Source organism: Molossus molossus, unplaced genomic scaffold (genome assembly GCF_014108415.1).
Source record: "Molossus molossus isolate mMolMol1 unplaced genomic scaffold, mMolMol1.p scaffold_m16_p_17, whole genome shotgun sequence".
NCBI classification, from domain to species: domain Eukaryota; kingdom Metazoa; phylum Chordata; class Mammalia; order Chiroptera; family Molossidae; genus Molossus; species Molossus molossus.
In genome coordinates, this window is record NW_023425352.1 from 9,187,898 (window position 1) to 9,211,824 (window position 23,927).

General features: G+C 47.4%; 2 protein-coding genes and 1 long non-coding RNA gene across 4 annotated transcripts in view; 2 read left to right on the forward strand and 1 right to left on the reverse strand.

Annotated features, from left to right (window-relative positions):
- EIF3A (eukaryotic translation initiation factor 3 subunit A) overlaps positions 1–8,415 on the forward strand; it is a 39,734-nt gene extending 31,319 nt beyond the window's left edge. For both annotated transcript variants that reach the window (XM_036264959.1, XM_036264960.1), the window contains 4 exons: positions 188–1,059; positions 4,551–4,752; positions 5,811–5,992; positions 7,212–8,415. In XM_036264959.1, the coding sequence (XP_036120852.1) occupies positions 188–1,059; positions 4,551–4,752; positions 5,811–5,992; positions 7,212–7,441 (1,486 nt within the window). In that variant the 3' untranslated portion in view covers positions 7,442–8,415. The remainder of the gene's footprint in view (positions 1–187; positions 1,060–4,550; positions 4,753–5,810; positions 5,993–7,211) is intronic.
- A 4,356-nt stretch (positions 8,416–12,771) lies between these two features.
- Positions 12,772–13,626, reverse strand: NANOS1 (nanos C2HC-type zinc finger 1). The gene has a single exon (XM_036265684.1). The coding sequence runs from the start codon at positions 13,624–13,626 to the stop codon at positions 12,772–12,774; it is 855 nt and encodes a 284-aa protein (XP_036121577.1).
- A 5,926-nt stretch (positions 13,627–19,552) lies between these two features.
- On the forward strand, positions 19,553–20,326 carry LOC118632513. Its single transcript, XR_004960037.1, has 3 exons — positions 19,553–19,808; positions 19,923–20,048; positions 20,152–20,326. It is a non-coding gene; the product is annotated as an uncharacterized LOC118632513 (long non-coding RNA).
- Positions 20,327–23,927: the final 3,601 nt, after the last annotated feature.

Consider the following 23,927-nt stretch of genomic DNA (forward strand, 5'->3'; position numbering starts at 1 on the left):
TGAAGTTAGAGTAAGAGTGAACAGCTCATAACATTTTTCTTTTCATTTTATTAGGAGAACATATTTTGGGAGTAGGTTTTAATGAATTTACACTGAAGTGATTTTTTAAAGTGAAATAATTACCAAAAGGACAATATGTTTTTTAAAAAAATTTACTCTCAAAGATGTTTGGCTTGTTGCTCTGTAGAGAGTGGAGACGTGGAGAAGGGCGAGATGAAGAGAGGCCTGTTAGAAGAGATGAAGATCGCCCAAGGCGGTTGGGGGAAGATGAAGAGAGAGAATCTTCTCTTAGACCAGATGATGATCGGATTTCCAGGCGGGGCATGGATGATGACAGAGGCCCTCGACGTGGTCCTGATGAAGATAGGTTCTCTCGCCGTGGGGCAGACGATGACCGGCATTCTTGGCGTAATGCAGATGATGACAGGCCCCCCAGACGAATCAATGATGAAGACAGGCCTCCCAGACGGATCGGTGATGATGACAGACCTCCCAGACGGATCGGTGATGACGACAGGCCTCCCAGACGGATCGGTGATGATGACAGGCCTCTCAGAAGAATTGGTGATGAAGACAGGGGAAGCTGGCGTCATGTGGATGATGACAGACCACCTAGACGAGGACTGGATGAGGACAGAGGAAATTGGCGGGCAGCCGATGAGGACAGAGGACCAAGACGTGGTATGGATGAGGACCGGGGACCGCGGCGAGGAGGTGCTGATGATGAGCGGTCATCCTGGCGTAATGCTGATGATGACCGGGGTCCAAGGCGAGGCATGGATGATGACCGGGGTTCCAGGCGAGGCATGGATGATGACCGGGTTCCCAGGCGGGCCATAGATGATGACCGTGGTCCCAGGCGTGGGTTGGATGAAGAGCGAGGACCATGGAGGAACGCTGATGATGATAGAATCCCCAGGCGCAGTGCAGATGATGACAGGGGTTCTTGGAGAAACGTGGATGATGAACGGGTCTCAAGACGGACGGATGATGATCGGATTCCCAGCAGAAGGGGCGAGGACTCAAGACCTGGTCTTTGGAGACCATTTGTTAAGCCAGGTAAAATTCTCAGGTTCAGAAAAATCAGATTGGATTATTATTATTTTTTAAATTCCTCACCTGAGGATACTTTTCTATTTATCTTCAGATAGAGTGGGAGGAAGGGAAGGGGCGGGGGGGGGGGAGGGGGAGAGAGACAGGCAAGACAGAAACATCGATGTGATAGAGCCACATCGACTGGTTTCCTCCTGCACGACCTGACCAGGGCCAGGGAAAAACTGCAACAAGGTATGTACCCTTGGCTGGAATTTAACCCACGACTCATTGGTCTGCATACTGATGCTTGAACTACTGAGCCAAACTGGCTAGGGCAAAAATTTTTTTTCTTTATTGATTTTAGGGAGAGAGAGAGAGAAATACCCACAAGAGAGAACGTCAGTTGGCCACCTCCTGCATGTCCCCCCTCACTGGAGATTTGACCCACAACCTGGGCATATGCCTTGACCAGGAATTGAACCCTTGACCTCTTGGTGCATGGTTCAACTCTCAACCACTGAGCCACACTGGCTCTGGTCTTCATTGATTTTTTTTTTTTTTTTTTAAGATGGGAGGGAAGGAAAGGGAAAGGGAGGCAGGGATAGAGGAAGAGATACATCGATGTGAGGGAGATATACCAATTGGTTGCCTACTGGGGCCAGGGATTGAACCTGCAACCCAGGTACATGCCCTTGACTGGGAATCAAACCCTCGACCCTTTGTTCCTTGGGCTGACACTAACTGCTGAGCCAAATTGGCCAGGGCTACATTTTTTTTTTTTTATCCTCACCCGAGGACATTTTTCCAATTTTTGTACAGATAGAGTGGGAGGGAGAGAGAGGAAGAGAGAGAGAGAAACATCGACGTGAAAGGGACACATCGAGTGGCTGCCACCCGCACGACCAACCAGGGCCGGGGACAAACTGCAACCGAAGTACGTGCCCTTAGCGGGAACCGAACCTGGGTCTCTCCGGACCGCAGGCCGACGCTCTAACCGCTGAGCCAAACCGGCCAGGGCTACATTATTATTTTTTACTTAAGTATTTTTCAACTGGAAAAGACGTTTTTAATATATATATGACAGATTGGTCTATATTCCTGTTTCTAGATAAACTGGTCTTTTATCTTTTTTTGAGTATCTGTATAGTGACTTATTTCAAAACTTTTTTTTTTTTTTTAAATATATTTTCTTTATTTTAGAGAAAGAGAAAGATCGATGAGAGAGAACATTGAGTGGCTGCCTCCATCACGCCCCCACAGGGGATGAGGCCCACAAACCAGGCATGTGCCCTTGATGGGGAATCGAACTGCAACCTCTTGGTGCATGGGTTGACGCTCAACCACTGAGTGACATCAGCCGGGCAAAGCTTACTTTTAATATCCCACACACCAAAACAAATTAACTTCACCCTTTTTTCTGCTTTGTTTCTTGTTTGCCTCTTTGATTGCTTCTTTAAGTGCTCTTCTTCCTGTGTCTATACTTTAAGTGTCCTTGCTCTTCAGATTCTGTTCTGGACCAGCCTCCTTGTAATAAATAATGAAGAGCAAAGTGCACCTAACTAAATATTTGTCTGTATTGTTGCCAACCATGGGATTATACTCATAGTAAGAGCTCATTTCCTTGTTTGTCAGTCCTAGGTCTGATTATCTTTTTTCATACTTTACTGTTAAGCAGTTGTATACAAGTCTGAGACTTTTATCATCTTCTCCAGATGACTTCTACCTTCAGGCCTGGTGTTCCCAACTGCATACTGTACACGGCTCATCTCTACCTGGAAGTGTCACTGACGCTTTACACTCAACTTGTCAAAACTGACTTCGTATGCAAATACCCTACACATACACATACATACAGACACCTCCTTCTCTTCAAGGGTACCACTTTCCATCTAATTGTATAAGCTAAGCTGTACCTCTGGCAGTTTTTTGCTCTTGCATTTATTCTTGAAGTTAAATCTTTCATTTAGTTCCCTTCGACCTTGTCAATGTTCCTTAAGCCCCACCTACTTCTATTCCTCCTGCACGTATTTGGGGCCACCACCATTCATTCTTTCCTTTGAACTCTTGCTATTATGATCTCTGCTGTCTCTCCCATCCCTGATTTGAGTGCAATAACCAGTGTAATCTGTTCTAAATGCAGGTTTAAGTGAGTAGCTTCCTTACCTTTACCGACAGTGGTTTCTGTTGCATATTTCTAGTCTCACTTCATTCTACTGTCTAACTGTGACATTGGGCAAGCCACTTTCCCATACCCTAGGGAAAATACAAGGGTACCGTGAGCCTTCTGATCACAACGGTTTTGTCACCTAGTCAATACATAACTTGTTTTTTATATTTCTATTTTAAGATACTTTATTTGATATATAGTATTGATTCATTAACAATGAACTTATGGCCAAGGCACTGTCATTTATTCCTGAATGAAGCTTATCTAACACATGTATTTTCTCCTATCCATTGCCTTCTTATGCTTGGGAACACTGGAGAACCCTTCAATCCTGATGCTTTGGGGCCATTTTAAATAGTGAAACCATCAACCGAAAGCACAAAAAAGCAAAAACATGGCACTAACTAGACCTCCAAAAGGACATTTATTTGTAATAGATATGTAACAAGAAGACAGTGTTGCCTTATTCACTCTGTTGAGAATGTACTCGTCAGGTGACTCACATATTTTGCCACTTTGCACATGTCTGTGAATAATTGTAAAAGTTCTTGAGTATTAATTTTGGAGGTAAAAGTAAATTTTAGCATATAGACAAATTAGTAAGTATGAAATCTACTTAGCTTAGAGCAATGGATAGGATTGAATGAGTTAATGTACAGAGTTTAGAATAGTGCTGTGGCACTTGGTAATACAAATGCTAACAGCAATAATAATTATTAACCTTACGACTATAATCCATTTTCGTTGACATCTCTGTTGCCTTTGGCCTCTTTGTACACATATATAAATAAAAAATGTTTTTAGATTTGGACATTCCCTGGATAAGTGTGAGGTATTGGGCAGGGTCAAGGTTTTATCCTTGTTTCATGATTGCATTGGCAGTAAATGGTGGAGGGTAGGATATGACAGGAAAGAGTGTTTTTGGTTAGAAAGGTTTTGAAAATGTTGCAGGATATAAATGAACACACATAATTGGGGCACTATCTCAGAGATCTAGCTCCTACTCTTCACCCTTCAAGTTTTTTGCTTAAATGAGTTGTTTACCATCAAAATACTATTTATACCCAAAGTATCTGCATATAGGACACTCAACCCAGGCTAATAAGTTTCTTATTTCATACGTTCCGGTATGTTAAAGAAACAGGACAGGTAGTCATAAATAGGAGCTAGGGATCTTGTGAATTGAGGTAAGTGGCTTTAGTTTTGTTTTTAAATGAGGTTGGAGTGTCTTAAATTAGTGTTTAGAATGCTGATGGATTAATATTGACATTAAGACCTCTCTATTCATAGTTGCCAATCTGTTTTTGAGTGGACATTTCTTTTTTTCTTTTTGCTTATTTAAAAATAGGTGGATGGAGAGAGAAAGAAAAAGCCAGAGAAGAGAGTTGGGGTCCACCTCGAGAATCAAGACCGCCAGAAGAACGTGAATGGGATAGAGAAAAAGAAAGAGAGAGAGAGAGTCAAGATCGTGAAGAGAATGACAAGGACCCGGAGAGAGAAAGGGACAGAGAGAGAGACGGGGATCGAGAGGATCGCTTCAGGCGACCTAGGTTTGATACTCTAATTAAAACTATTTGTGGAGTTACAGTTAGGGCTGTCTTACATACCATACTCCTGTGGACTCCTAATCATTTTTGAGAGATGGTGCTCCTTATTCCTCCCCCTGCCCAAATTTATCTGTTAGAATCAACTTTTTTTAAAAAAGAATTTTGGTGGTTGTCTAATTGAATGTTCCTTAACAAAGTGTGAAAACGGAAGCATGAGCTGTGTGGCTGTCTATAGGTTGTAACTCTTTGGTAGTGGAACAAGTTCAGGTATCTTTACTAGGCTGTTGCTTTTTCCCTGTGGTTTAGGTCAATCAATTTTATTGCTCTTAAGTTATTAAAAGCCCCATTACTTTTTAATTGACTTTATTGATACAATTATATAGGTTTCAGAAAACCCTTTTACTTTTTTTTGTTTTGCAATTTTTGTTTATTTTTGTACAAGTGTTTGTCCTTCCCCCCGCCCCCAGACACCCTGCTCCCACCCCCCCCCCCCAAGCATTGTTGTCTATGTCCATTGGTTACACATAACATGCATGTAAGTTCTTTGGTTTATCCCATCCCTCCCTCCAACCCCCTCCTCTGAGGTTTGTCCGTCTAAACTGTACTCCTTTCTATGTCTCTGAAGTCCCTTTACTTTAACTAGTGGTAATTCTTCCTTGCTTTTGGTAAAGTGGCTTTGTATTGTTAAATCTAGACACCGTCACTGTTTAATAGAGTTTTCTGCAGGGATGAAAATTTCCTTTTTCTGTAATGTCCATTGTGGTAGCCAGCAGTCAAATTTGGCTGTTGACAATTTGGAATATGGTTAATGCTACTGAGGGAGTTTCTTGATTTTATTTTAGTTAATTTAAGAAGCCACATGTGGATACTGGCTTCTGTGTTGGCCAGCACACATCCAAATGTTCTTATTGACAGCTTCGCCTGAGGCATCAGATTGAGATGAAGTGATGAGTTTATCCCTGTTATATTCATAAACTCTCTGAGCACCATATGATATGTTCGCTATAATTACCCATGTAGTCTAACACCATAACTTAACGTGTCGTTTTGAATGGCTACAGGGATGAAGGTGACTGGAGAAGAGGACCAGCTGAGGAAACTTCAAGCTGGAGAGATTCAAGTCGTCGTGACGATAGGGATAGAGATGACCGTCGACGTGAGAGAGATGATCGTCGTGATCTAAGAGAAAGACGAGATGACAGAGACCGTAGAGGGCCTCCTCTCAGATCAGAGCGTGAAGAAGGTAGACAGTTGTCTACACAGCTGCTGAACTACTGGAGAACCATAACTTCTGGGGAATTTTGGATTTTAATTATAACTTTATTTAATTTTAAAAAATCTTTTTTATTGATTTTAGAGAGGAAGGGAGAGAGTGAGAGAGAGATAGAAACATCGATGAGAGAGAACATTGATTGGCCGCCTCCTGCATGCCCCCCACTGGGGATTTTGCCCACAATCTGGGCATGTGCCCCAACCAGGAATTGAACTGGCGACCTCTTGGTGCATGGGTCAATGCTCAACCACTGAGCCACACTGGCCAGGCTGTCTTACTTTATTTATTTATTTTTATTATTTTTTATTTTTATCCTCACCTGAGGACATTTTTCCATTTTTTATTCAGACAGAGCAGGAGGGAGAGAGAGAGAGAGAAACATCGATGTGAAAGGGACACATTGAGTAGCTGCCACCCACACGACCCAACCAGGGCCGGGGACAAACTGCAACCAAAGTACATGCCCTTAGTGGGAACCGAACCCGGGTCTCTCTGGACCACAGACCCACGTTCCAACCGCTGAGCCAAACCGGCCAGGGCTGTCTTACAACTTTATATGAACACCAAAAATAAGACAGTGGATATTTACTTAATTTAGAATTCACAGTTATCATAAACTGAGTCAACAGTTGCTCTGTGAAGTTAGCTCATCTCTAAATGCAAAGTATAGTAGTTGACTAATAATTAAATTGGATTATGTAAATGAGGAAGCTATCAGTTCTTTAAAAGTAAGGTCGTAGTAGATTAGTACAAAGTGTAAACAAAACATTCTCTGAAACTAACAATTGAAACTTAGTAGAAAAGTACTTTTACTTTTTTAATGTTTTTATTGATTTTTTAGAGAGGAAGGGAGAGAGAGAAACATCAATGTGAGAGATGAGAAACATCGATTGGCTGCAACCTGGGCATGTACCCTGATCAGGAATTGAACCTGGACTTCTCAGTCCTTGGGATGATGCTCAATCAACTGAGCCACACCCACTGGCCTGTATATTCTTTAAAGGGTTGTCAGGAAATGTATCAAAATTATTTAAATGTATTTAGCTTTATTGTATTTTTAAAATGGCAATTCTGTATTGTTACCTTCAGTACAGGGTTTGAGGCATTCCTTTTTGCTGAAGTTCTGTTTAGTCTCAGCCAATAGAATATAGTACATATTTACTCTCTTTCCTTTAATTACAATTTTTAGCAAGTTCCTGGAGACGTGCTGATGACAGGAAAGATGATCGGGCGGAAGAGCGGGATGCCCCTCGTCGTGTTCCTCCTCCAGCTCTTTCAAGAGATCGAGAAAGAGACCGAGACCGAGAAAGAGAAGGTGAAAAAGAGAAGGCCTCATGGAGAGCTGAGAAAGATAGGGAATCTCTTCGTCGTACTAAAAATGAGACTGATGAAGACGGGTGGACTACAGTACGACGTTAAGTCTCAAAATAATGGGTTCAGACTCATGTCTTACATAGGTTTGATCACATTCAAGGGTTATTATACTTGTGCTTCAACCAGTCTAAATTGGATTCTTTAATGTTGTCTCACCATAACACAAAAAGCATGAACTTGTATTAATCCTATATAATAGATTGATCATGCACCGTATCCACAGAAGGTTGGAAACCATGCCATTTTCTGGAATTTAAGGTGTTGGCATTATTTCATCAATCACTTGTTTACAAAAAAAGAAAAACTAAAAAATAAATTTAAAATGTGAACTCTTCAGGTATTGAGTAGCACCTGTATCTTGGTATAGAACTGGTCTTTTTTCCTTTTGAATTTGAAATATCTGATATTAATTTGGAATGAGGTAAGGTTCTGTTATAGAAAATGTATTTCAAGACTGTTAGCAGGGAGCTGAAACAATTTTCACACCATTAACAGTTGAGACATACCTCTCAACTAAATATTTAAAAAGTTTTTACGTTCACTGTAAGTGCAGTAAACATACACATTGGATACAGTGGGATTTTCTGTAGATTTTACTTGAAAAAAGGTGAGTATAAGGCAATCTGCAGTCATTATTATAATGACAATACTGCTCAAGTGTGAATCCAAAACAGTTACATTACAGCTTTCAAATTTTAAAGCATTTGCTAAACTTTTGCTGAATTTTTTTCTGTTGCCAATAGCAAACTGCTTTTCCATTAATGGGGAATTCATACCTTTCGAGCATTTTAAATATGACAATATTTATAAATGTGTGGTTCAGAGGAATTGTTTAAATTCTTTTTCTTAATTTCATTTCTCTTCAGGATAGATTCTTTCAACAAGTAATTTGTAGTAACGACTGTGTTGACTTCAATCCTGGAGTGTAGTTGCTGTGTTCAAGATTAACTATTTGGTCTTATTGAAGCCAACACAGAACTTGCTGCTGTGTTTTTTCTTTAATGATAAATAAAATACTTACAGAGTTTGTTTTTGTGTTGATTTGTGGTAATATTTAAAGTGTTTAGTTTATAATGGTTAATTTGCATATTCAGTTGAGCTTGTTTTAACTATGCCATTAAAATGTCTTAGTATTTAGTATGGAAGCAAATAACCTAAGTATACTGTAAAGCAAATGGGGCTAGGTTTCCCCTAAGATGTCCTCCTTCATTATTGTGGACCCCCGTAGTTTCTTTGTAATGTTGTGGTCTCTGTGAGTTTATATGCATGGGGGCGGGGGAGGTGTACCATATTGAAATGAGAAAAATCGTAATTCCACGGAAGTTAGTTGCAACTTTATATTGGCTGTAGGCACTTTAATTATTTCTGAAAATGAGTAGTGGTGAGAATTCCTGTTGGTACAGCTCTAAGGCCAGAAGAGGGAGTATTGATGCTTTTTTACTTAAATGGTATCAGATACAGCCTTTTCTGTTTGATGTTCCCAGGGATGGAAACCACTTTTTAAACATTTAGCTTTCTAAACAAGTAGATGTCTTTAAAAGATTTTTTATGAGGAGAAGGCCTTTTCTTTTGTAACAAGTAAAAGAAGTTGGTAACCTGCTCTGAGTCTTCAAGTTATTAAAGCCGGGCTGTACTGACATTGCAGGCCCCAATAGATGATTCATTTAAGCGGAGTTGTTTAGATGAGTTACAGATGCATTAGGTGTCTGGGCTAGTCAGCAAGCCCACCCTTTCTGTCAGGACCCTTTCCCAGCCTTACTATTCTCCCAAGCTTTGTCTTGGTAGTCAGAATCCAAAGCAGGATGAAGGTGGAAGTCACTGCTGGTTTTGTGATCCAGTGCCTTACACTCTCTGCCCCGCCCCCGCCCCCCCCCCCACACACACACTTTTCTCTCCCACAAGTGTCAAAGCTGAACAACTTAGTAATGTGTAGAGAAATCTTACATGTTCCCAGTGGCTACTGCATTTTAACAAACGAGAATACTATTACTGTTAATACAGTGGCCAAAATACAATCCCATTTAGTAGTCCATAGTTGCTACCAAGAGGAAGTAGGCCTCTTATGTGCAGGGTCTTTTTATGTCAAGGACTACCTGTGCTTTGTCTTTGACCATTTTGACTAGAGCTATAATTTTACAAGGCTAACGGACACATGGGATACTATGGAAGGTATGTTTCTCATGTTGTGGCTAAGAACAGACTAGAAAATTAGGACTAAAAACTTTTCTTTCCAGTACATATATTTGTGGTATAATTTTTTTTAATGTTTTTATTTTTTAGAGAGAGGGAGATAGAAACATCAATGTGAGAAACATTGATCAGCTGTCTCTTGTATGCCCCCTACTGGGGATTGAGCCCGCAACCAGGGCATGTGTCCTGATGAGGAATCGAACTGAACTGAGACCCTTCACTCCATGGGATGATGCTCAATCCACTGAGCCACATTGGCCGGGCAGGAAAATAATTTTTTCACACATGTATTTTTGAAAATTTGAAGACTTGGAATGTTGATTTTAAAAGTATTGGAGCCCTGGCCAGTTTGGCTCAGCGGTTGGAGTGTCGGCCTGCGGTACAGAGAGACCCGGGTTCGGTTCCTGCTAAGGGCACATACCTCAGCTGCAGTTTGTCCCCGGCCCTGGTTGGTCGTGCGGGTAGCAGCCACTCGATGTGTCTCTTCACGTCGATGTTTCTCTCTCTCTTCCTCTCTCTCCCTCCCGCGCTATCTGAACAAAAAATGGAAAAATGTCCTCGAGTGAGGATAAAAAAAAAAAAAAGTATTGGAGTGTGGCTAGTGTAGTTTTCATAAGAGATCTTTAGAAAATTAATGGTAGTAGTAGTATAGTCTGTGTTCATATAAGTCAATATTTTAATGTTAGCTGGAAAAGTAGGCAACATGGGGCAGTGATAATGGGGTGTTTTAAATGGATTAACATAATGATGGCTGAACTAGTTGTGAGGGTCTTCTGGATACCTTTCCCAATACTCTCCTGATATTAGGACAAACTCCACGTTCAATGTGTTTCCAGTTAGGCACATCCCACCAAGAGATTTGCATACTGAAGATATATTTAAGCCACATGCCTAGGACCTGGAAACTGATTTGGCTCATTTAAAAAAATTTTTTTTTCTTTATTGATTTTAGAGGAAGGGAGAGGGAGATAGAGAACATCGATTGGCCGCCTCCTGCATGCCCCCCGACTGGGGATTTGGTCTACAACCTGGGCATGTGCCCTGACTAGGAATGGAACCTGTGACCTCACATTTATCTTCAGGTAGAACGGGAGGGAGAGAGGAAGAGAGACACCCAGACAACCCCAACTGGGGCCAGGGACAAACTGCAACTGAGGTGCGTGCCTTTTGCGGACACTGAACCCAGGTCTCTGGTCCACAGGCCGATGCTCTAAACGCTGAGCCAAACTGGCCAGGGGCGAACCTGTGACCTCTTGATGCATGGGGTCAATGCTCAACCACTGAGCCACAATGGCTGGACAAATTTGGCTCTTTTTTAAAATGTAAGTAGCTCCCTGCCTACTCCTTCTGGCCTGAAGAATGCACTGAATTGTTTATATTACAGTGACTTGCAAAGTAGAGCAGCAGTGGGAGGGGTTACAGGAATTCATATGGACCCGAAACCTACCCCAAAAGCACAACTAATTTAAGCTGATACATTTTTCTAGCAAAACAAAAGAGGAATTACATGGCGTTGATAAAACTTGAGTTTAAGCCCAGTCAAATCTGGAGTTGTAGGGCCTGGGGCTCGATTAGTGGGAGTGGTTTTCCTCGCTAAGAAATGGTATTCTGGTCTCCCACCCCTCGCCCTTGTTTGGATGTACCTTCCCCGAAGGGGCTTGCTCACAAGCCATTCGATGTTCTTTACCGCAGCCTCTATTCCACTTTCAAAGTAGTGCTCAAGCCAATTTGGAAGAAGTTAGCTAATATGAAAGCAGTCTAACCTCTAACAACCTAGTTAAACTCATCTACTGGAATTTTTATATAGACGAAATCTCTTGCTGGTGTTTTCATAGTTACACATTTTTTGTTTCAGGTGAACTCGTTTTTATTTCCATTTTTGCCTCCTGTCTTGATAGCTACATGTCATGGTGCGGCATTCAACTTGGTGGGTTTAAAAATGAGGGTGGGAGTTCAAGTAGTGGTTAGGAACCTTTGCTTAGGGATCAGGTTTAACCTTATTTATGGATAACTGGTGGGGTTCCAGAAACAGACTGGGGTCTTCCAGTGAGAATCGGAACATTGGGAGGTCGTTGTCTCCAACCCTCAAATCCGTAATTAGTGCTTATTTTGGTTTGAGAACTGCCTGAAGCCAGACAGCCCAGAGTGGAACCTTCTTGAGCACCAGTTACATTAACCTTCCAGAGTGTAGATTTCATCTTCCATTTAGTTTAAGCAGCAACAGCTGGTATGAGCTTTCAACTATTTGGGAACCCTGAAATTGAGTGACTTCAGGATCAATTCTTCTTGATCTTGGTATCAGAAGTGTTTTTAAAGAACTGGAAATGGGGGTGGGGTAGGTGCATAGACAAGTCAAGTAGCAAAATTATAGGCAAGATTAATTCATATACTGTTACTGTATAAATACACAAGTCAATTTTTTTAAACAGCACCATTTCCAAGTGTATACACAATATGATTATAACGGCACAATTTTTAAGGTGGAAAAATGCTAGTTGCTAATTTAGTAATAAAAGATCTGATACATGAAAGAATAAGGAGCTGTATTCTACCTGCTACAGATTGTGCATTTTTACACCTCCAGCTAGGACAGAAGCCACAAGGGGAATACCCACCCAAATTAATACTGGAAAGTTTACTCAACAAACCTTCACTTCTCAAAACTGATGCAACCAGGGGCTTGCTTCACCTGGAATTGGAATAACTGATTAAGGACAACGAAGAAATACTGCTTCAAACAATAAAAGTCATTTTGCTGACATTCCATAAAATCGCCAGTCTTAGGTTCAATTAAGAGGCTTTTAAAAAAATATTCTAGACCTAGTAAAGTGCCTCCAATAATACAATTAAATATCCAAGATTAGATTGATAATTTCATACCGATGCGCATCTAAAATAGGTCGACGTATACAGTAAATAAACAGCGCCTCTAATTTAGTTGCCACATCAGTCAGTGGGATACACCCTTCACCGTCCGGATGTGCACAAACTCGAAACGAGAGAGAACTCAAGGTGCTAGCGTCTTGTCGCAACCACAGGACTCCGAATGGCCGGCTTGCTTCGAGAGACGCCATCCCAGGCCGAACCCTGTGCCGAGCTCCACGCCTCCCCAGCGGCGAGGAGAGACGGTGCGCAGACCGAAGACGAGAGTCGCCAGGCGGTGCCCCTCGCGGCGGCAGGCCGGCTCAGCGCAGCTTCTTGCCTGGCAGGCTGTCCCTGGTGCTGCGCGGTGGCGGCCGCGCTGCAGGCGGCGGCGGCACTTTGGAGAGCGGGCAGTACTTGATGGTGTGCGCGTTGTCGCCGCTGGCGCCGCACAGGGGACATGTGTAGCGGCGCAGCACCGGGCACAGCACTCGCCCGTCGGGTCCCTTCAGGATGTGGGTGGTGTAGAGCGCCACCGCCTCCTTGTTGTTCCGGCAAAACACACACACCTGCAGCTCGGGCTTGAGCAGCCGGGCGGCGGCCGCCCCGGAGCCTGCGTGCAGCCGGGGCTCGGCCGCCCACGCCGGGGCCCGCTCCTCGCGCGGCGCCACCTCGGCGGCGGCAACGGCGGGCGCGCAGCCCAGCAGCACGGCGGCGGCGCGACCGGCGAACGGGCTCAGCTCGGCGAAGCGCTCCTCCAGCAGCCCGGCCTCCGCGGGGCCCGCGCACAGCTCCAGCGCGCCCCCCAGGTAGCGGGCCCGGGACCCCGGGTCGTCACTGTCCTCGTCGTCCTCTTCGTAGTCCGGCGGCCCCAGCGCCGGCCCCAGCGCGCCAGGCCCGGTTCCCGCGTGGGGGGAGCAGCAGGACGAGGAGGAAGAGGAGGGCGGGGAGCCGCCGCCGCCGTCTCTGTCTCCGCCGCGGGCGCAGCCGAAGCGCTGCTCCCCGTCCACCGCCTTCGTGATGAGCGTGGCCAGCCCCAGATAGTCGTTCCACGAGCTGAAGGGCTGCGGGTGCGCGGGGCCCTGGGCGCTCACGTAGCGGGCGCTGGGCACCAGCGCCATGGGCGGGGGGGCGCGGCCGCGGCGGGGCGAGTGGGGCGCCCAGGGGAAAGCCTCCATGGGCGGGCTGCGGGCCGCGCGCGCCGCCTCCCCGCCGCCGGCGCGGGCCGGACGGAAGGGACGCGCGGAGCTTGCCCGCCGGCCTGTCGCGGGGGTGGGGCCGCCTTGCCGCCTTTTATCAGGCCCCGCTCCTCCCCGCCCCCGGGCCTCGCCGCCGCGGTCCTGCCCCCCGCGCTCTCCCGCCCCGGCCACCTCGCCCGCGCCCCGGACGGAGGCGGAGCGGAGGCGGGCGCGCCGGGGGCGGGCGGGCAGTGCGCGATCTCCGCTTCGTGCCGCGCAGCTCTGGAGCTCAGCGCGCTGCGCCAGCCTCGCCAGCTGCGGGGTGGCTTTCATTCTGGGAGGGGGCGCGCGAGGCGCCTCCACGGGCCCCGGCGCTAATTGGCTGCCAACCAGAGCCCCTCGCTCCCCCCAGTGCCACGGGTGCCGCTCAGGACGTTGATTGGTGAAACTGGGGGAGGGGCGTGCCCTGGCCCGCGCAGCCGGGCGGGGAGGGGGAAGTAGGGGAGAGAAGAGCCGGGGAGGGGCGGCTGCTGAGGCCGCCTTCGCCTGAGCTCTGTGCCCTGGGCTTGAACAGGTGACCAGGCCTGGGGCTCCCTTGCCTCAGTGGTGAGACTTACCAAGGACTGGGTAGCTATAGCGATGGGGGAATGCCCCGTGGTTCACGCACCCACCTCCCAGCTTTTAATCCCCCGAGCCAGAAGCCCCTTCTCGCCTCCCACCTCACCAGCATCAGCAAGAAAAGCTGTGGGGAGGCAGGATTGGGTGCGATCTGAGGATGCAGTTTTAGAGTCAGAGCCGCCCAACAATCAAGTAACTTCCGTTTGCACAGCGCTTTGGAGCGAGATCAGCAGGATGAAATCCTCGCGCAAACCTCTGACGTTCACAGAGGTTAGGGTTCTCGCCGTAGTAAGTAGTGGAGGGACGCAGCACTTCCCACAGCGGCCTCCCAGGTGTTCAGACTGGACGGTCATTACTGGTGACTTAGGTAGGGATGGGGCTGGACCTTCCAGCCTTAGGATTGGTGTGTGAGTATGTGTGTGTGTGTCTAGCCCCCCCCCCCCCGCCCATTTCCCCTAGGAGGCTGTACTGAAATCTGAGGTGTATGTGCAATTTGAAAAGCAAAGCATATTCAGCATCGCAATTGAATACTTAGAAACGAATACAATATTTTTGTAAAAGCAATGGAAAAAAATCAAAAGAGTTTTGATTAGGAGGGTGCGAGATGGTCATGCTCTTTCCAGGAGAAGGGGCAACACTGTTTTGTTTTCATGGAAAGGTACTGGGAAGGGTCCGTGTAGGGTTCTCTTGCCATGGCTGGGCTGGCAGGGCAGTTTTCCTTCCCCGTGGCTATTGAAACAAGGAGCCGGGCAGCTGGTATTGGCAGCCCTCATTAGGCACGAGGCCACGCTTACAGCAGCTTTAGAATGGCCCAAAGGAAGATGCCCAGAACCCAGTGCTGGCACCAGTTACCATTAGAATGAACGCGTGAATCGGAACGTCAGCTGTGGAAGGCGTCTCTGGGATCAGTCAATCCAATCTTACTGCACCAATGAAGAAAATGAGCCCTGGCCAGTTTGGCTCAGCGGTTGGAGCTTCGGCCCACGGACCGGAGAGTCCCAGGTTCGGTTTCTGCTAAGGGCATGTACCTCGGTTGCGGTTTGTCCCCGGCCCCGGTTGGGGTTGTGCGGATGGCAGCCAGTTGATGCGTCTCTCTCACATCGATGTTTCTCTCCCTCTTTCTCCCTCTCTCCCTCCCACTCTGTCTGAAGATAAATGCAAAAATGTCCTCGGGTGAGGATAAAAAAAAAGGAAAAAAGAAAATGAGACTCAGGAAGAGAAGGCCTTCGTTTAGGTCACACGGTAAATATGTACCAGCAAGAATGAGGACCTGGGCCCCATCATGTCTGGCTTGGTGGCCTTCCTGCTTTACCTTGGACCCTGAAGGTGTTTCCCACGAGGAGTCCATGTGTGCACCAGCAGAAATCAAGTGGAGAACACAGGGGACACTGGAAGATAGGACCCTGCCTTTGGCAAGGGCTGCTGCCCTCAGGGGCTAGGGGCAGGCACAGGGAAGAACTTGAGGCAGTAATGTTAGGCTTTTTCTGGCCACCTGTCCATGTGAGGGATTGACGATATGTTTTCTTAGTCTCTTCCTCACCTCCTACTCCCTAAAGCTTGATTTAAGTCCTGAAACCAGGCAGTAATATTCTGCACTTGCCAACCCAGTTCCTTTTCAAGTTTGTGTTGGCACCCAAATGAAAAAGTCATTCCTTTATTTCCTCCCCTTCTCCCACCAAAAATAAATAAAAGAGCCCGTAAGGCGTGGGGCTCCCGCAGAAGCATGGCAGGTTTGCTGACACAACTCGGAGCTCTTACCACGAGAACGAGGCCCCCAGAGTGGTATGAAGGTTATTATTCTATAAATGGAAAATTCCACTCTGTTCGCACAGCCCTGCAGCCTGCATACTTCAAGGTATGCAGACGTTGCAAGCTCTGAGGAGTGGGAACCACTGTTCTGAGGACAACTTCTGCAAGGAAAGTTTAAAACCGCCAGCTGCTGTCTGATCCCCCTTGGTCAGTCCAAAGAGAATGGCAAAAAGTGAGGTTTCTCCCTTCTCCCACAAGTTGTCAGCCTGTGGTTTTACAAGGGGAATAAAAACCTTTACGTGCACATGAATAAGAACAAATGCCTTGATTCAGAGCTGCAGGCTGGCTGGGTGGGTGGGTAGCGACGATCGCCAGGAGATGCCCTGCAAAGGGGTGGAAGGGACCTCTTGTGTCCTATGGGCCTGGCTCTGTGCTGTTTCCAAAGGCTGCTTACCTTGTCTGCTCTTGGCCTTGTCCACTGTCAGATGCCAGTAGGTCTTTGACCCAGAAAGAATATCTGGAAGTAGAGCCTAAAGTGCATGAAGGCTTCTGTTTTCAGGCACATGCTGGCCTCAGTGCACTAGGTGGCCATAGGAAGGCCAGGGTGGGTGCCTGGTCAGCTCTGGGTTAAATTATACAGTTAGTTTTGCCACCAACCATAGGCTGCGGCCTGGCCATGAGCTCTCCAGCTCTCTTTGAGAACTGACTTCAGACATGTTCTGAGCACCTCCCATGAAGTCTGCTTTTCTTCCCTTTCCAGAAGTCTGAAACAAAACAGAAAGAAGTAGCCAGGGTATGCAAGTGTCTTCCAGGGACTCCCTCGGATTGGTGGAGCAGGAAGACAGATCAGGAAGGGTCTCATCATAGAGGTGAGAGTGTTGTTCAGCTCCCTCTGGAATGGGCCGGTGGGCATGGGCAGAAGGCTCTGGCAGAGCAGGGGCGGGTGGTAGGGAGGGCCGCTGGGCTCTGTGTCCCCACTTCTCCGCGGGCCCCCAGCGTGGCCCCCAGCCCGGGCCATTTCCTTTGCTGGCGGCAGAGCTGAACCAGGAGAGGCAGCAGAGCCCTCAGGCGTCTTGAGGCTCTTCAGAAACATGAGGTCAGCCCTGGGGAATGAAGCAGCTTGGCAGGTGTCCAGGCAGCTACAGAGATGCTGTTTGTCAGACTCTGGGTTCCCGCTGACTTTCCTGCCAAGCTCTTTCGAGGGGCAGGAAGTGGTTCAGCTCCCCAGCCGTGGGGCTTGGATGCGGGTGAGGTGCCTCTGGGCACATTCAGGACTCTTCTGTAACAGTGTTGACGTTGTCCATATCATGTCTCTGGCCAAGCTCAGAAAGTCCTGGAAACGGTGCTCCTGTCTGGGGGCTTAGCGTAGGCCACAGTCGGTTGGGAAGGCACGTGGTGAAGTGGCGGGAGCTTGTTGGGCTGGTGGCTGGGTTTTCTTCCTGGGCCCTCTGCAAAGTTGCATGTGGCCTTGAAGGAGGGACTTAACCACTCTGGGTCCCAGCTCCTTCCTGTCATCAGCCAGGGGCTCATTGTGTTAAGTGGCAGCCACTTTCTCCTTCTTATTAAAAAAAAATTATTTTTCCTTTATTGATTCTAGAGAGAGGAAGGGAGAGGGAGAGAGAGATAGAAACATCGATGAGATGGAACATCGATGAGATGGAACATCAATTAACTGCTTCCCGTGTGTCTCCCACTCTAGGGATCGGGCCCACAACCTGGGCATGTGCCCTGACTGGGAATCAAATCAGTAACCTCTTGGTGCACGGGTCGATGCTCAACCACTGAGCCACACCGGCTGGGCTTTTTCTTGCTTACTCTTGTTCCAGTGAGTCCTCTCCCTCAGCCTCAGGGATGAGCTGTGACAGGTGGCAGGCAGCAGAAACCTCCCATCCCCCTGGGCAAGGGTTGGGTTAGGAGAGGGCTCGTGACCCTGTCCTGGTCCCTGATATATGAGGGGAGGTGTGTTAGGAGGATCCTGGGAGGGAGTTTGCTCCCTTGTTGAAAACGAAAAAAAACAGCAAACAAACCATCTCACATTCTTCTGGCCACCAGCAGGTTGTAGAGCTGAGGCCACCCCAAGGGGCAAGTGTTAAGGACAAAAAACTGGCACAGTGGTGTTGGCTAACCTTGGGGACATTTCCCTTGATGACTTGGTGACTTGTGACAAGATAAACATCTTCGTTGTTTATCAACCAGCCACTGTCTGGTTTTCTTTGACCTACAGCTGAATTCATTCTAATTGAAGTGCTCAGTCATATGGAAAAAAATGCAGTTTGGTGCTTCTGTCAAAAAGGTAGGATGCACTATTCTGTCCAGAGGGAGGTGACAGTCAGGTCGGAATTGTGTGTGTGGACAAGGGCAGGAAGGAAATCAGAGAACTGAGAACAGGGCTTTTCCTGGTCTCCTCTCTCACGGGGCCCTGCCTGGCTAAGGCCTCCCAGCTGGTGGGAGTGATAGCGACGGCCCATCAGCAGACCAGGTGCTTCCCAGCACTGGCTTGTGGGCCTCGGCATGACGGCCACGTGAGGCAGGTACCGTGATCGGCCTCGTGTTACAGCTGGGGCAGGCCGCACAGCTCACGGGCAGGAGGGCTCACGTGGAAACCTGTGACCTTCTCCCTGCAAGGCGGGGCCTACTCCATGCGCCTGGTCATCCTTTGGCCATGGGGCTTCTGGGGACACATTGGAGAGGCAGCGGGGGCTGGAGGAGACAGGAGAGGGAGCTGCCTTGGGCAAAACTGGGCACGTTCCACCCTGCGTCAGAGCTTGTCCCCCAGACAAAACCATGTCAAAACGGTCTGGATTTGTCTGTGTATCCAGTGGTGGGTTCCTGGATACAGGGAGGACTCTGTAGCACACCGTGCCTCCTCCCCAGAACAGAGTTTGCTTTTAGAGACCTGGATCGTCCCCATTTTGTTTAAAGCAGGATATGCCTGGAAGCTGGCAGTCGGAGGCAGGTCTCCCGGGTTTGATGGTGCTGATAATCATAGTAATAGCAATGCTCTCAGGCACACAGCATGAGCGCAGATCGTTTCTTAAATCCTCCCAGCGGTCCTATAGTGACACCCGTTTCACGAAAAGGAAAAGAAGTTTCGGAAGGCAGAAAGAGTGTACCTACCCAGCGTCGTCTCCCAGCCAGCTGGGGGTGGGATTTCTCCGAGGCCTGCTGTGAGCCACCACCCGGCCTGGCCCATCTCCTGGCCGTGGACATTCACTGTGTCAGAATTCACCGCGTCCTGCCTCCCCGCCCCCGCACGTGCTTTGCTGAATGGGACCCGCAGACTTGCTCACCCTCAAGCCCTGCTGCCTGCAAGTGGAATGAACTCAAACCGGGGCCCCAAGTCGGGGATTATGCATAAATGGTGAACTGTGAGGTCAAGACTGTTTCCCAGTGGGCCTGAGGGCTGGGATGGGGGGAAGATGAGGTCAGTGAAGGGGAAGAGGCCAGAGAGCCAGGCAGGGCTGCTGTGTTCTACGGGTTGTGCCCTGCTGAGGGGGTGCCTTTTACTTCATACATGTGGTAATACGTATTCACGTGAATCTACGATCGTGTTCTGGCAGGTCCAGAGTTAAGTGTCTTTTTTTTCCTAATGGCATTTGCCTATGACGACCCTTCTCTGACAGGTGGAAAAAGATGTCTTCTGGATGAAGTACCCTTTTCCCAGGGAGCCTGAAGCTTTGGCTCTGGCCGGACGTGTGAAATGCTGAGCTTCTTGAAAGCGAGCCTCGCGTTGGCCATCAGCTAGGTGCTGTGGACCTCTCCGAAGCTTCAGATGGATCAGCCACTCCGGCTGATCAGGCAGCTGCTGGTCCTGGGTGCGGATGGGTCAGCTGCTCTGTTGGGATGAGCGTTTTCAAGATAGCTCAAGTCATTTTAGACGTCTGCTGGTCTTACCTGGTCTTACCTGACTCGTGTGTACATTTCCCTAGCTGTCCCCAGGGATTTCTTGTGCCCTGATGGTGCGTGTCCATGATGGAGAGTCGACAGTAGCATCTGTCCTGGGACTTCTGGGGCTCAGTGACCAGAAAGAAGGCAGAGTGGTGGCCTAGGCTGGTGTAAGTCAAGCAGCTTTGAGCACGTCAGTCCCCTTCTCTGGACCTCCGTTTTCTCTCATTTCAAGTAATTGGATGGCCTAAGTGTTTTCTTGGCTCTTTCTAGCTCTAAAGTTTATTTGTTCACCATCAAGGCTGGGACTGAGTGGTAAGACTGCCGTTCTCCGGAGCTCCTGGAGCGCACACTCTAACCGGGCAGACGGAGCAGCAAACAGGTGATGATGTTTTGGTGGGATGCTAATTGGTTTTCCCTGGCTGCTGTGATAAATGACCACCAACATAGTGGCTTAAAACAACGCACACTTATTTTCTTACCTCTCTGGAGGTCAGAAGTCTGCAGTGGGTCTCTCTGGGCTGAAATCAGGTGTCTGTCTGCAGGGCTGGTTCCTTTCTGGAAGCTCTAGGGGAGAATCTGTTTCCTCGCCTTTTCCAGTTTCTAGAGGCCGCCTGTGTTCCTTTGACTCATGTCCCCCTGCCCCCCCTTCAAAGCCAGGTCGGCGAACTAGGTCCGTCTTACCTTCTTACGCTGCCATCTCGTTTTTTCTTCTGCTTCCCTCTTCCACTTTTTGTTTTTTAATCCTCACCCAAGGATATTTTTCCATTTATTTTCAGACCAAGTAGGAGGCAGGGAGGGAGGGAGGGAGGGTGAGAGAGAGAGAGAGAAACATCGTCATGATAGAGACACATCATCTGGTTGCCTCGCATGACCCCGACTAGGGCCCTTGACCGGAATTGAACCCAAAATTCACTGGTCTGCGGGCCGACGCTCTAACCACTTAGCAAACTGGCCAGGGCCCCTCTTCCACTTTTAAGGACCATTGTGATGACATTGTGCTCATAATTTAGGATAACCTCTCTATTTTAAAATCAGCTGATCAGAACTTAATTCCATCTGCATTTTTAATTCCCTTTGCCATGTAAGTTAACATAGTCACAGGTCTGTGTGGCTACTGTTGTAATCAACCAGCTGTGTGACCTTGGGCAGGTATTCTTTTGAACCTCGGTGTCTTCATTTATAACAGGGTTTCTTAACCTCAGCACCATAAAGAAAGAGAATTCTTTGTTCTGGAGCTGATCTGTACATTGTGGGATGTTCAGCAGCATCCGTGGACTCTATCCATTGGGTGAGAATAGCAACGCTTCCTTTCCCGCAGTGTGACAAGCAGAAATATTTTCAGGCCCTGGCCAGTTTGCTCAGTGGTTAGAGCGTCAGCCCGCGGATCAGAGAGACGGGGTTTTGATTCTGGTCAAAGGCATGTACCTCGGTTGTGGTTTGGTCCCCTCCCTCTCTCCCTCTTTCTGAAAACACATGGAAAAATATCCTTGGGTGAGGATTTAAAAAAATTATATATATATATGTCTATATATGTGTGTTTTTCTCTCTCTCCCCCTCTCTCCAGACTTTGTCACATATCCCTGGGGGGGCAGGATTGCCCCTGGTCGAGAACTGGTCTAGAAAATGGGCACTTCCTAGTGCAGTCATGAGGATCAGACAAGACGATGAGAGGGAAAGGGTTAGCGTAGTGGCTGGTGCACAGCCAAGTCCCCCTAAGTGGCAGCTCTCTATTTTACTTTTCTGAATGCACATTACTGTTATCGTAATTAAAACAAAAGTTATTAGAAATAAACTTTTAGCAGTTGGGCCCTAGGCTTGAAGATGAAATATCCTCAAAGCCCAAGGTACCTTTTCAATGAAAATATTACAAATAAATTTTAATTATTCAACTAGGTTAATTCCTATTATGAAAAATTCTAACAATATAGACAAGCCTAATATTTTCTTTCATCTCCCCGACCCCCACCCTCTACCATTTCCATCCCAGAGGTGACCGACCCCTGAATGTAAGTGCCATGAGGACAGGAACTTCATCTGTATTTTTCGTCATTTTATCTCCAGAGATAGGAGTGATGCCAGGTACACTGTAGACATTCAGTTCATATTTGTTGATGGATGGATGGACGAATGAATGAGTTCAGTTCTTTTAAAAAATGTGCTATATAAATTTTAGTGGTTGTTATTATTATAACCTGGTTCCACAGTTTATGAGCCATATGGTCACGTTACCTAACCTCACAGAATTTTATAATTTTATCTGCAAGACAGAGTCGATGATACTACTGCATGGGATTTTTACGAGGTATGCCAATTCTTTGGCCATGCACTTATCTGGCACACCACACATTCTTTTCTTTTTTTTTATCCTCACCCGAGGACATTTTTCCATTTTTTGTTCAGATAGAGCGGGAGGGAGAGAGAGGAAGAGAGAGAGAGAGAAACATCGATATGAGGGAACACATCGAGTGGCTGCCACCCGCACGACCAACCAGGGCCGGGGACAAACTGCAACCAAAGTACATGCCCTTAGTGGGAACCGAACCCGGGTCTCTCCGGACCGCAGGCTGACGCTCCAACCGCTGAGCCAAACCGGCCAGGGCACATTCTTTTAAGTTTAGTACATCTGAGATCCTCTGTGTCGTTCTGCAATTTGCTTTTTCCACTTAATATATCTTAGGAGCTTCCCGGCGAGTGTATACAGAGCCATCTTTTTAAAGCTCCACAAAGATGAACCATGGTGTGTCTCAGAGTTGGTGTCTTACTCCCTGCTGTCTATCTTCCGGTGTCTGGCAGGTGCTCAGCAAACATCTTTTGCTGAATCATTGGGCAAAGTGCTCCACAAGCTGGAGGAGCCTGTTGATATTTTAGTTCCCATCAACTGTTCAAATATTCTAGTCTTTTTGGTTTGAATGCCTCAGAGTCTGGTCCGGAAATCTACCGAGGTTATTTTTAACCTTTTGGCCAGGGGACCAGCTGCTCTATGGACACGTGCACTCACGGCCTGAAGCTAGTGCTGCCTTCAGCAGGCGGTCACAGGCTCTGGAAGATCTGCCTGCGCCTAGGGTGGACCTGGCGTGGAAGCTGATGTGGAATCTTGAGTTCTGAATCTTCAAGCAGGACTGGGTTCTCCTGGGGTCAGTCAGCTCCAGCCGATAGGTAAGGGACCCGAGGGGATTCCCGCATCCTTTTCTGGTCCTGCTCGGACTGTCTCTATGATGGTGGTTGGACTCTGGCCTCAGCCTCTGCCCTCTCTCAGCTCCAAACAAGCTGCGAATGTTTATGCCTCAGTGCCTTTGCACAAGCTGTTTCCTCTGCCAGGAATACGCTTCCTTCTCAGAACTTTTTGGCATTCGGAGCTCTTTGGTAAAGCTTTCCCCTTTCCCACCTGGGAAGCGTTGATCACTCTCTTCTCTGAGTGCTCAGGGACTTGGTACCTGCTACATTCTGGTCACGAGGTAGTTCTGACCACTGCTACCGGTCTACTTCCCTTGCAGGATGGGGCTCATGAAGGCAAGGACTTCCGGTGCCCTCCTAGTGCCTGGCACATCATGGGACTTTGCAAATGTCTGCTGGGGGAGCGGGGCACAGTGACTGCAGAATAAAGACGCCTAGGAACGAGCAGGTGAGCTGAGTGAGCGTCACACAGAGGAGAAACCCTGTGATGGGGAAACACCGGCTGTCTTTCAGAGGCCACCCACAGGTGACTGTCCTCAGATGACTCCCTGTCGTCTTCAGAGTGGTCCTCACAGGCTGGAGAAAGAAACTCAGGGTGTCAGAGACTTTAATCCAACTCAGCTGAAATCTCTCTATTTTCTAGAAAAATATTAAAGGAGGTTGGCAATTATTTCAATGATATATTTTTATTATTTATAATTTTGTATGTTATTATGTTATTTTACATGTATCTAAAAAACCAAACATCTTTTGAAAAAGTATGTTTGTTTGTTTTTTTATCCTCACCCGAGGACATTTTTCCATTTTTTGTTCAGATAGAGCGGAAGGGAGGGAGAGAGAGAGAAACATTGACGTGAAAGGGACACATCAAG